Below are 12,959 nucleotides of genomic sequence, written 5' to 3' on the forward strand. Positions count from 1 at the left end.
TTCTATCCCATACTTACATAACCAAATGCCTGACTTCAACGCATTAATCTGTTAATTTATTTCAACTAAGTTAACACCTTCAATGCTTTGGGAGAAAAAAAAAATTAAAATGGCCAAACCACGCACATTTAAAATCCATCTACAGACTACAGTTTTATCATGTATGCTACCTGTTGCTCAAAAAAAGGAAAAAAAAAAAAAAAAAAAAAGTCTTCTGGCCTAACAAGCTGTTATGTTGCCTTGTATTTAAGATGTACCACCTTTTATGCTGCTTACTTGAGGCTTTCAAATTTGTAGGATACTCTAATCATGAGTTATTACCCAAATGCAACACAAATTAATAGCATCATAGAATACCTTGGGTTGGAAGGGAACTTCAAAGGTCATTGAGTCCAATCCCCCCTGCAAAGAGCAGGGACATCTTCAACTAGATCAAGTTGCTCAGAGCCCCATCTGAACTGACCTTGAATGTTTCCAGGGATGGGGCATCTACCACCTCTCTGGGCAACCTGCTCCAGTGCTTCATGCCCATCCTTACTGTAAAAAATTTCCTTCTTATATCTAGTCTGAATCTACCCTCTTTCAGTTTAAAACCATTACCCCTTGTCCTACTGCAACAGCCCCTGCTAAAAGGTTTATCCCCATCTTTCTTATAAGCCCCCTTTAAGTACTGAAAGGCTGCAGTGAGGTCTCCTTGGAGCCTTCTCCAGGTTGAACAACTCCCACTCTCTCAGCCTTTCTTCATAGGACAAGTGTTCCATCCCTCTGATCATTTTTGTGACCCTCCTCTGGAATTGCTCCAACAGGTCCATGTCTTCCCTTTGCTGGGGACCCCAGAGCTGGATGCAGTACTCCAGATGGGGTCTCACCAGAGCGGAGTAGAGGGGCAGAATCACCTCCCTCAACCTGCTGGCCATGCTTCTTTTGAAGCAGCCCAGGATATGTTTTGCCTTCTGGGCTGCAAGCACCCAGAATTTATTTTTAATCTAAATTAAAAAGAGCCTCTTTTTCTTTCTCTGAGTCAACCATGATGTGCTGCAAACCATATCATTACTCTCCTGAAGGTATTTGAAATACGCTATGATGTAAGAAACAGAGTTTTCCTTAGAATAACCTTACTGTAATAAACTCCCTACAAACTCACGTTCAAGGTCCTGCTTTGGTAGCCTCCCCTGGACAGAGGTGAGCTGCTGAACATAAAGAAAAGAAAAAAATGTTTTGATTTGGTAAAATACTTCCATTTTTTTCATGGCTGTATTTAAGCAATCTAGAACATCTTCTTAGCAACTGCTGTTCTGTATTACTGCTTTGCTTGGTAACTTTATGGTGTGGCTTCTCTTTAAATAAGCACACTTGGAAGTCTCATCATTCCCCAGGGGAAGAGGGGGCTCGGCAGAACCTTGTTCTCCACAGCATTCAGCCTGCACCGAGCAGGCACAAGCAGAAAGAACAGGTTAGTTCTCCCTGCCTGCTGCTGTGTACCTGCCTGTGTCAGCACCCACCCCAAAGACCAGCGATGTCCTTGCTCCTCCTGGATGATGTGCAATGCCAGGCTTTTAGTTTCACAAGAAAGCAGTGAGGTCCTTGGCCTTCCTCCTCGTTGGCAAGCTCAAAAGGCACAAAGTATTAGAAAAAATTTAATATATTGCCCCCATCCATTTGTTGGCCTCAGTATCTTTTCAATTCAGAGTACTTCGCCTCACCCACCCTCAGGTGCCTTGCACAAAAAGCAGTTTTAAGAGTTCGCTTTGCAGATGCTTTCCTTACAGTCCATGTCTGTTTGAGGTCCAGTTCTGATCTGATATACTGAGGTGTAAATTAATAGCACCCTTAAAATCCATGCATGTTTTGCTGTAACACCAACATCAAATCAGAACCACATCTTTGTACTCAACCATGTGAAGAAGCCTTTAAATCAAAATAAAAATTTAATGACAAAAAATAGGACTGGGCTTAATTGTCTCCAGAAGTTTTCCGACTGTAGGTCTGTTCCTGAATATCTGAGACCAGCAGAAGTCCTGTTAAGTTCTGCAAGGAATTTTGTCTGCAGCAGGGTTTTCAGAGAGAGGTCTAATGTATAATGGTAATTATTGGTTCTCATTTTGCAACCAAATCTGCGTATCATTGTAAATAGAACGGAGAGTACAGGATTCACTGGAAGTTGTTTTCTACATGAAAAATAATACTGAAAGCATAAACACATAAGCTAGGTGGGCAGGGAGACAGTAACAATGCTGTTTCTTTTAATTTTTTTTTTTTGGTGAAGAGGGACAAACTGCAGGAAAATTCTCCTCATCTCCTGCCTGGGAGCAAAACTAATCATACTGCTTGAACAGTAAAAATACTGAATGGTGAACCACACTGCCTGTTTTCAGTTTTTACTGCTATGTGCATACTCACAGCAGGTTCTGCTCACAGGACTACTGAACAGACGCCCAATATATGACCAACGTATCTGTTTCTTGTTTGATTTTTGCCTGAACATTATGCGCACAGTGCACCACTAAATATTGTTCTACAATTGAAGAGGGAGTACGATTTTTGTTATGTATTCAGAGGTAAAATTAAGGAGAAAAGGTAAGTGAAGGCCAGTTCTGCAAAACAGAGATGACAGAGTTTACCTCCTGGAGACAGTGAGAAATGATTAATGGTGGCCATTCACCTTCAACTGGATACAGCAATAAACGTCTCCAATGGCATTTTGACCACGTAAGGCTGTTTCAGACATATGGATGATATTTTTACAAGATACTAAAACTTCAGAAGACCTTGGGATCCTGTTGATTGTGCACTGTGGGATACAATCCCATTCAGTGTATGAAACCAGAGCTCCCTACAAATTATTAGCAATATATTAGAAAAATGCAGAATTTTAGCCTCCCTTTTTTCAAATTTACTCCTTTCATTATCGTGATTTTCCTTCTGGACTACAAATAAGTTCCATTGTCTTTCATGAGAATTGCTCACATACTTTAGATTCCAATTCTTTTAATAAAAACCCCAGTATGTACCTAATTTATATAGTATCTGTCCTCTCTTATGTGCTTGATGAAGTCCTGTACAAAACATTCAGAGCTGAGGTCTTTTTGAGAAGCCTATGAGTGACTCTGGGAGAGTGAATTCACAGCAGCACCAGCTGGAAGTGGGTATAGTGTAGAAGTAGGAGCTTTGGAGTTCGCTGCAACTAGTACCAGAAGTTCTGGGAAAAGCTGTATTTCTTTGGCTGTTTATTTCCTTGAGACAGTGGAACTTGTGGATTCAAAGTGGATGCTTTAGACTGAGAGTCTAGACAGATTAGATACATTAATTCTCTTTTTTTTTTTATAAGTATCTTTGTCTAAGTACAACTTAAATGTATCCTGGGTTTTGCAGAATGTAATTGTTGGACTCAAACCCAAGCCTGAACATGAATTTTCTTTAATAATATACTACATTTCCATTTGCAACATATATACCTTTAAAAATTAGGGAAGTGTAAATGTTTACTGGAATTGGTTTTACACTTCCCAAAGAATCATTCTTAGTGAAGACCATAGGTTGCATCTAATGTAGGAAACCTAGGAAAGGTTCAGAGCTACCAAATATGGGTTCAAGCTTTGCCCATGTCCTAAGTTTTTGTGTTTTCCCTCACTCCTCATGCTTTCTGCCCCTCTCTTCCACCAGCAGAGGCCAGACAAGAATCACACCACCACCCAACGGGGTCCCAATTTGGACAAGTATGGGACCAGGCTCACACAGTGACATGAACCTGGAAATCAGTTTAGACACAGCCATAATGAACTGCGAGCCTCCTTGCCTGGCATTCACTTCACCTGGGTAATGTGGATGTGCACTGTTGTTCCAACTACTTTAAAAAAAGAAATAAAAAAGGGAAAGAAAGAGCAACTGAAACACTTCATATTTCTCATTTATAATGAGGAAGGCAGAGAGGTTTTAAAAGGTAAATTTATCATGCCTGGACTTAAATGAGAAAAAGAATCAAAACTTGGCAGCGATTTTTTTTTCCTCTAGGAGAACATAAAATGATAATGTGCAGGGGGAATATCAGGTGATGAGAAAGCACAAAATTAAAGTTGTGGTATTGGGACAAGAATTGTGGTATTGAGGTCCCAGGTTGTTGTGAATTTCACTGATCTATGCTCTTTTTAGGAATTCGTGGTGCTCTGACTACAGAATTATTGGTTACTTGAAAAGAGGATACTTAAAATTGTTTGTGCTAGAGACCTCACAGCTTTTCACCTTTTAGAAGTTCCCTGACACCATCCAGAGAAGCACTAGGTGTGGTTTTCATCTGAATGAATATGATTAACTTCCATCTAATGCTAGTGGTGTGCTTTACAAATACTTTTTTTGCCATTTGTGTGTATGACATTTTACTTTGACTTGGGAGTGGGGAAGGAGAGCTGAACAGCAGAGAGAAGAAATATTATTTATACAGCAAAGCAGATCTTGCAGACCCTGATTAAAACATTTGGAAAAAATCTACAGAGGTGAGTAGCACAGAAGGAGTTCCTTTCCACTTCTCAATTCCCTCAGCAACTCGTTTTCATCACACTTCCATGTGTTTTTTCCATGTGACAGAACAATTGCCAGCTATTGTGTAAGGTACTGTAGGATCAGAGGCACTTAGCTATGGTATGTAGGGATATTAATGGGCATTAAAATACTTGAAATTTGCTGAATGCTCTCAGATTTGATATCAGCGCTTATCTACATGAACAGTTGGTTTATGCAATTTTCAGGATGTGATGTCCCAGTAGCTGCAGCATATTGTATCTCAGATAAGAGAACATTTCTTTACTGTTTTCAGTTTCCTCGTTACCCATCTCAGCATCACTCCCAGATTATTTTACGTGGTTGTTACAGAACAATGAAAATATGTACCAAAGCCTTCACCTGACCAAGAGAAATGACAATTCTCTGCAGAATTGTAACCCACAGAAGAATAACATTTTGGAGAAGAATAACATTGCAATCCAATATTTAAAAAGACTCCAAAACCTCCAGCAAAAACCTCAGAGAAGAACTGGCCATGTTCTTTCAGCCTTGGCCTACATTTGGTTATTTGAGGTAAAAGAAGAGGTGAGATGTGGCACATTTCTGAAAAGACTTTGGAAGAACAAGAAGTGGGGTAGAAAATGGAGGAAACATGCCAAAGCACCATGTACAGGTGGAGGTAGATGAGCTGGAGTAAGAAGATCTAAGTAGTTATTTTTAAAGAACAGATGAGAGAGACACTTTTTGTCCTAAGAAATCTTGACCTGCTAATGGGAAGCCATCTCCTACTTCATAGGATTCCTAAGAGTAGGCAGATTGCTGCATTTGGTGAAAAAAAAACCACAAAAAGTCCATCTGCCACAGTACCCTACTCTGGAAAACTGTCAAAAGACAATGACCCAAGGAAGAGTAATGATGAGGCAAAAGTGTATGATATCACCACTAAGTACTCTCCCAATCTACGGTTATTTTCAATGCAGTGATCTCCTGGCCTGACTGTAATTTCAGTAGCGTACCTACTAACTTGACCTTCCATGGACCTGTCAAGCCCCCTTGAATCCTTGTAAACATTTCACATCCTTCAGCAAGGATTTCCACAGGTCTCACACCTGTGGAATGTGGAAGTTTCTTTTCAGCCCAGTTCCTACTAGATTTGTTTCATGCCTCCTACTTCTTGTAAATAGAAGCAGCAGTTAACAACTATCTCTGTTCACTACCTCCATGTCACTCAAAGCTTGCAGACATCTGTTAGGCCCTAAATTGTTTCTATTAGAAATCAAAGAGGCCTAGCTTACTTTGTTATTTCAGGCACTTAAACTATTCCATACATTTGGTTATCATTGCTCCGCATTTGAATCTCTGGTAATGGCCTCCTGGAAAACCTTCTTGAATAAACCACACCTACTCTGTCCAAACCTTGATGTGTCCTCCTACCTGCCTATCACCCCTGGAACCTTTGGACACATCATGCAAATGAGAGAAGGAAAAATTTGTGTGTGTGAGGATAGTTTTGAGTTTGCTGTAGGGTAATTAATTAGCAGTCTCTTTCAAAGGCGAAGGCAGTAGCTCCAGGCTCCTCTTGAGTTTCTGCAGGCACAAGAGCACTGAGGCAGGCTGAACTCCTGCGTGTTGGGAAGGCAGCAGAAGGCAAATCCACCTGTTCCTCAGTCTTTGCAAGAACTCAGCAGACATGAGAGCTGTGGCCTCTTTGCTGAGATTCTCCAACCATTTGTTGACTTCCCAAAGGCATCTAGAAGGCATTTGCTCAAAGATGTGGCCATATGGCATACCTGGCCTGCTCTGAACACAGTTTGGAGAAGTTTGTTTGGAGAAACATGTGCAATAGCAATTAACTGTCTTAGATCAGAGTCCTCAGCTAAACAGCTACCATTGCTCTGTGCCTCCTAGTGCTGGCCTGAGCTTATGAGAAATGGTTTCCAATGCTTTTTTTTGTTCCTTTTTTCTCTCATCTGTTTGCCCTAATTATATTTATGCCTTTCCCCTATATGGTACAGCTTCTGACACAATAGAAATGACTAGGACTGACACAAATTTCTTAGCACAAAATGAAGTCAGGTGGTTGGGACACCCCTTTTAATGACAAAGATTAGAAAACTATACTTACCTCCAGACTACCTTTCTCAAAAAAAAACCCTACCAAAAGTTTTTTCCCCTTGGTTGATGACCAGGTTCAGTAGTGATGGCAATACCTGCTCAACTGTTTCTAATCAACTGCACACACAGAGGAAACAAAATGATCCTGCCCAGGACACTGGGCTGATGACAGATGCCTCAAAAGGATAAGACGTATTTGTAACTCTGAAGAAACCTTCAGCCCACTTCAAACTATTTTTTCATCATCTTTTACTGACACAAATAGTGCCAGGATAGCAGAAATGGAAAAGATTAGCAGAGTGGGAAAAATATCAGGTTATTTTTCCAGTTTGCGTTACACATGTGGTACACATTCTGGTTTCTGTTACAAATGTGACCACATTTTCAGCAAGGCTTGTAAATGTATCTTGGCCCCCTACTACAATTGCCTATTGACCAAGAGTTTTTATAATGTACTCTAGCCTTTTTTTTTTTTTTTAATAGTGATTTTTGTTGTGCTTGCCCGAATTCTGGAAGCTTATGAGAAGTCTCATTTTTCTAGACTAGACTCTATGCAAAAGCTTCCAGGACAGGGATCAACAGGGAGAGTTTGGGTGGGTCTCTCACACATCACCCAAGGCACGTTACATGCTTAAACCAAGAAAATTATTTCTAAAGCTTTTAACAGAATTGGTGAATCATGTAAATAAGCAGACGTACAATACTTGAATCTGCATGCATTTTTTTTCTATTTTAACCAACATGATTCTAGATTGACAGTCTCACTTAAACCTACAGGATATTAAAATGTGTATTTTGACATCTCATACATCGATCGATAGTTCACGTAACTAATATTCAGAAAAAGTTATGTACCGGCACTAGGAACGTGTTATTAATCTCAATATCATTAGCAAACAAATTGAATACAATCTTGAATTTTAAAAAAATTGGGTCTTGCTGAGATCACAACTGTGCAACGGGCTCCAGAAAGAGAGAGCAGTGCTGCTGCACAAAACTTATGACAGGACCCTGGCTTTCAAGACAGTTTAGTTTTCTGCCCTGTCCCATTCTGGCACTGCCAGGAGGGCTCCTGGCTTCGGTGGCCAGTTTGGTTTCGCAGAGCAGACAGATACCGGGACCCGAGGATCTGAACAGAGACGGTGAAACAGCTGTCAATTGTTTAACTACTCTCTGTATCACTAATAGTGACCCAGGGGTGAATGGGTTCATATCACATTACAAAATCCTTGAAGCTCAGGGAATGGCTTTTTAAAATTTCATTTTAGTAGTGGAATTTCCATGCCTGGCTTGGTTACTTTAATAAAATAAAAATTCCTACTTCCACAGGGAGGTGTGCTTATCCCGAAGCATTTGCTGGTCAGTTTGAATGAATGTGAAATGCATGTGAAAAGATGCCACTGGCCTCTAATGCTCCAATACTTGACTGTCTTTTTGTTTGTTTGCATCATAAATCTATCTCTTTTGCTAAGTACTTGCCAAAAGCAAAGCCTGTAAACAGGGAAAAAGAACATAGTTTTATTGACAAAGCCTGGCAATGATACCATAGCTAGCCTTTTACTACTTAATTCAACCTTTCCCTTTCTTAACACAAATGTAAACTTCACATGGAAAAAAAAAGTCGAGTTTGAAAGACATGTAAAAGTCTTCACTTGCTTACAGGAAGGTTAATCAAGTTCCCTGATAGGTTTGAGCTTTTTATGCGTTCGGGAAGACCTGCGCATCGTTCAACTTTCTAAAAAAAACAACTTTTAAGTTCCATTAAAATTGTCCCCCAAAGGAACATACAACCCTTCATCCCCTTCAGCGCACAGTGAAGCCTCCAAAACTTTATCCCCCTCTGTTTCATCGCAATTTCTCTTTCTACAAGGACACTAAAACTCTCCCCCCCCACCCCCCACCCCCGCAGCATCCTTCCCGTTGCCAGCCGAGACTCCCAGTACCTACAGCAGGAAAGCGCCGGCGCACGCTACATCTGAGTGGAAACAAGCAAACGAGCAGCGCGGCCGCGGGAGGAGAAGCCCCAACACGTCGCTGCACGCCGGTGCTGCCGGCGGCGCCGGGAGCGCGGCTGCGGTGCTGCTGCGGCGGGGCGGCGGGGCGGCGGGCGCACTTACCCGGCGTAGCGGCCGCGGTGGCCGCGCAGCGGCAGCGCAGCCTGGAGGCAGAGCAGACAAAGGGGCAGGAGCGCGGCGGGGCGCCCGCGCAGCGGCATGGTGCGGAGCCGCGCCGCCACCGCCGCCGTGCCCGCCCCAGGTGGCGGCTGCCGCGCACACAAAGCCGGCGCGGAGGCGGGGGCCGGCAGGAGCGGGGCGGGCGGAGGTGTCGCTGGTCGCCGGCGGCGAGGGGAGAAGGCCGGGGGAGGACGTCACCCGCGGCCCCGCCGCGCCTGGGCACGGGGACGGCGACGGGACGGGGCGGGGAGGCGCCCGCCCGCCTGGGAGGGCTGAGGGGTGCGCGGCCCCGCCGCCGCCCTGTCCGGGGGGGCCGGGGACTGGCGAGGGCCGGGCGGCGGCGAGCAGCCCCCCGCGGGCACGGCGCCGCGGCGGGGCTGCCGGCAGGAGGGGTCCCGGGGGGTGGGTTTCGCCTGCAGGTGCTGCCCGAGGCAGCCGGTGGCGGCGGGGGTTATCGCCGTCCTTCTGCCGGTCGGGCGCAGGGCTGTGATGCAGGGCAGGGGTGCGCTCCCGCAAGGCACGAGCGGTGGGGAGTCCGCAGGGGACCAGGACGGGAGGAGGCAGCGGGATGTCAAGTTAGCGGTGGTGCCGGAAATCTGGGGCCTGAGTAGTGGGAAGGGGGGGGAGAGCCTGGTCTAATAAAAGAAAAACTCAACGTTTGTTTTAGCGCTGGGAGTTTGCTCTTCCATACTGGTGAGGGTGAAAGAGCCACACAAAGGTAAGTCGCTGGAGCACTGGGAATAGTAAAGAAAATGGGGAGAATTTCGTTGCAAATAATTGTACTTTATAGAAAACACATGGAGAACTTGTTAAAGAAAAAGTAGGTAAAAACACAATGCCAATATGGAATACACTGGTAGCCCCCTTCAGTACTTTTATGTTGCCTTTTATAAAAGAGAGCAAAAGGTGTTTCAAAACCAACTGATTCACAGCCTCTCTGAGAGCAAAGAGAGTGAGTGGGCTGTAGACCAGTAAAACCAGCTGACATTTGAACATGTGTGAGAACTACTGTAAATCCCTGTTAATGTTTCAGAGACACAGGAAGCTTTTTGAAAAATGACTGTATTAAGCCACACTTCATTTTCTATGGCTGAAAGGCAAATGAACATTTTCCTTTGTCTCTTTTCCATAGCGGCACCAAATTCAATACTAGTTGTGTGATAGAATCTGGAGATAGAAAAGACTTGGTCCAGGGAGGTATTACTCCCTTCTGTTTGGTTACTGACGTTCTCTCCCTTGAGTTGCCCACACCCCTGTAACATACCCTGCTTAAAATCTCAATTTCTGGTGGGGCCACGCAGAGCTGAATTTGTGTGTATATTTGTGCTTATGCACAGATGTGTGTTCAGCATGGGATATTGTATGTCTCTTGTTGAAAACACTTTCCACTTACTACAGGCAAAACCCCAAACCTTTTCTGCAAATCTTCAGTCTTGAAATAAATGCAACTTTTAACTTTAAAGACACCTATTTAGTAGAAGCTTTGCTGTACGGTCAGAGGAGAATTCAGAGGTGAAGTCGAGTGACTTTTGGAGCATGTGAGAATGATATTGGAACAAACCCCACTGCTTTATTTCACGTGTTTTTGGTTACTTTTCTTATTATGTATCCTTGCTACACCTGAAGTGCATCAGGTAATACACCAATTTATTAAAATGTTTTCAAAATGTAGTTTGGCCGTTATTCTAAAATATTTGCTTTTTGGATGAAAACCTGGCTCTACTGGAGTTAGAAAGAATTCTACTATTGGCTTCTGTTTGCAAAATAGTTTGGCTATTATTCTAAATTCTTTGCTTTCAAGAGGAAAACTTGGCTCCATTGCAGTTAGGGAGAATTTTATTATGGACTTCTGTGGCTCTAGATTTCAGTCTTAAAATCCTGCCTTTCTGCAACATTCCCTGAAAATAAAATGCAAGAAGATAAGAGAAAGGGAGTTCAAGCACCAAAACCAAACAGCGAAGATAAGTAACAGGATGCAGAGTAAGCACTGAAGGAAAGGTGTTGCTGTCTTTGTTAATATGTACTACTTCTGCGTGTTTAAAATAAATTTAAAAAATAATTTTAAAATGCACCTTTAGAGCTGTCAAGAAGCTGGAGAGAGCGAGCAAGCTCAAAAATACCAAAAAAAGGCGTTAACATAGGTAATGATAGTGAGGGAGACACAGATCCCTTGGTCTCTCTCTGATCCATCAGTAGGTGATGGGGCAGACTGGAGGGAAGGCTGGAACTCCACCATACTGGCAGCTAGGAAAGGATTATAACACTGTAGCTGAGCCTGGAAGTTATGCATGTAGTAAGCCTACTTTCCTGACAAGATGGGGCTATAAAACTTGCACCCAGCTGAGCAAAGGATTTGAGAGGGAGAAAGTTAGAGTTGCTTTTCCTTCGCTTCTTGGAGCTGAGTGGAGGAACTGCCAATACTAAAGGTTCTGGTGTACAGCTTTGACTTGGAGGTGACGAGAGCCTGTGAAGGGATGGAGGAAAGAAGTCTGAGATATGGTTTTCCTCTTAATGAATCAAGATGTGGATTTATCACAGCATCCCACACTTTACAAGGAACACAGGCTGCTGAGGCAGAGGCAGTTCTGCATGACATGGAAACAAGAAAGGCTTCGTGTAAAGTGAGTAAAGTGTAAAGGTAGCCTACATTTGATACCTGAACTTGAGAACATGCCATTTATTGAGAAGCCTGTAATTGAGCAGAAGAAATGAAAAAGGGAAGTAGTTTCTTATAAGCGTTTTTATACCTTTGAGCTGTCCCTACTCTCACATTCATAAGAAGGTTGCATTAGCTTGAATAAACAATCCTTGCTATACACAGGAGTTGTTAAACAAGGTTTATGTTGTTCTAGTTTAAAACATACCAGTTAATAATAAATTGAAATAAGTGTGTTCATGCTGAGATTTTCACTGCTACAACTAGTTAAAAAAGATTGCAGGTGACTGAGTGCAATGTCCTTTTCGAGATCCGGTCTTTATTTCTTTTAACTCACACAGAGACCTTGATGGATGAAGGACAGTGAAAGTGGCCCTGCTGATTCTGTGCTAGATCAGGTTTGGCGTCTAAAAGAACACGAAAGCGATATAATCCATGCATAACTGCCACAGCTGAGTTAACTAACCACTCTGTGTAGTCAGGAGTGTTACTGTAGCAACAGAAAGGGGATAACCTGAGGACTTACCCACTCCTAGGGGTGGTTGTTCAGGTTGTGCTGAGTTTCGTACTGTCAGGGACAGACTGCTGTTGGTACCTGAGCTGGTCTAAACTCAGTTGGGGTACCAGGCTGCTGCAAAGACAAGACACTTAAGGTGTCTGTGGTTCTGTGTAGGTTTGCTACCTTTCCCTGCCTTCTTCCCCATCCCCATTCCCATCTCCTTTAAGTTTTTTCAGCCCCCTGCTCAGCCTGCTAACACAGCTCCATGATCCTTCTTCCTGGATCGGCTGACAACTGGTTCTTGGGAAGATGTCACCATCAACCTGCCATTGCTGTGGCCTAAGACATGGCAACACGGGAAAGAATAAATGATCAGCTAGTTTTGTAACAGTGCTGACCATTGCCTCGAAGGGTATTCAAATGTAATCAGCTTTCTAAACTGTATTACAAGTGCCTTTAAAAGGGATGACTTTTACAATCAAGAATTTTGAGCTTCTGTCTTCAGCTTACTTGAGGATGCTGCATTACTATGACTGAGTCATTTTATTTGGACTTGTGTCAATGGCACTGAACTGTTATAAAGTTGTTCAATTAAGTGAGAGAATGGACCTTCTTCACTTGAAGTATTTCTGTCTTCTGCTATTATTCTGTTATTCTGCAGGAGGACAGGAACACACGTTCAATAATCTTTTCTGTTTTGTACAAGTGGGAGACATTTAAATATGGATATGCTTTAGAAGCAGCTAAAGGAGATTGGACAGGTAACAGACAAAGCATCAACAGATAAACCTCCTGCAGGAGTCTTTAAAAACCATACTGATGGATAACATCAGATGACAAACCTGATTAGTTCTGTTCCTCTGCTTGGTTTTAGTCTTGGAAAGACTGCTATACTTGTGTGCTTAGCTTTCTTTATACGTATGGAATTCCTTCTTAGAACTACCCATTGGAGAAAACAAAAATCTTCTAAGGAACTGCGGCAAGCAACGATGTGAATAAGAGCTTGTTCTTTCTTGAG

The 12,959-nt window shown here is 42.9% G+C and overlaps 1 protein-coding gene across 1 annotated transcript in view; it reads right to left on the minus strand.

Annotated features, from left to right (window-relative positions):
* CPA6 (carboxypeptidase A6) overlaps window positions 1-8,827 on the minus strand; it is an 84,863-nt gene extending 76,036 nt beyond the window's left edge. Inside the window, exon 1 of the mRNA XM_040586674.1 lies at window positions 8,730-8,827. Within this exon, the coding sequence (XP_040442608.1) occupies window positions 8,730-8,827 (98 nt within the window). The remainder of the gene's footprint in view (window positions 1-8,729) is intronic.
* Window positions 8,828-12,959: the final 4,132 nt, after the last annotated feature.

The sequence above is a fragment of the Falco naumanni genome, chromosome 3 (assembly GCF_017639655.2).
Source record: "Falco naumanni isolate bFalNau1 chromosome 3, bFalNau1.pat, whole genome shotgun sequence".
NCBI lineage: Eukaryota > Metazoa > Chordata > Aves > Falconiformes > Falconidae > Falco > Falco naumanni.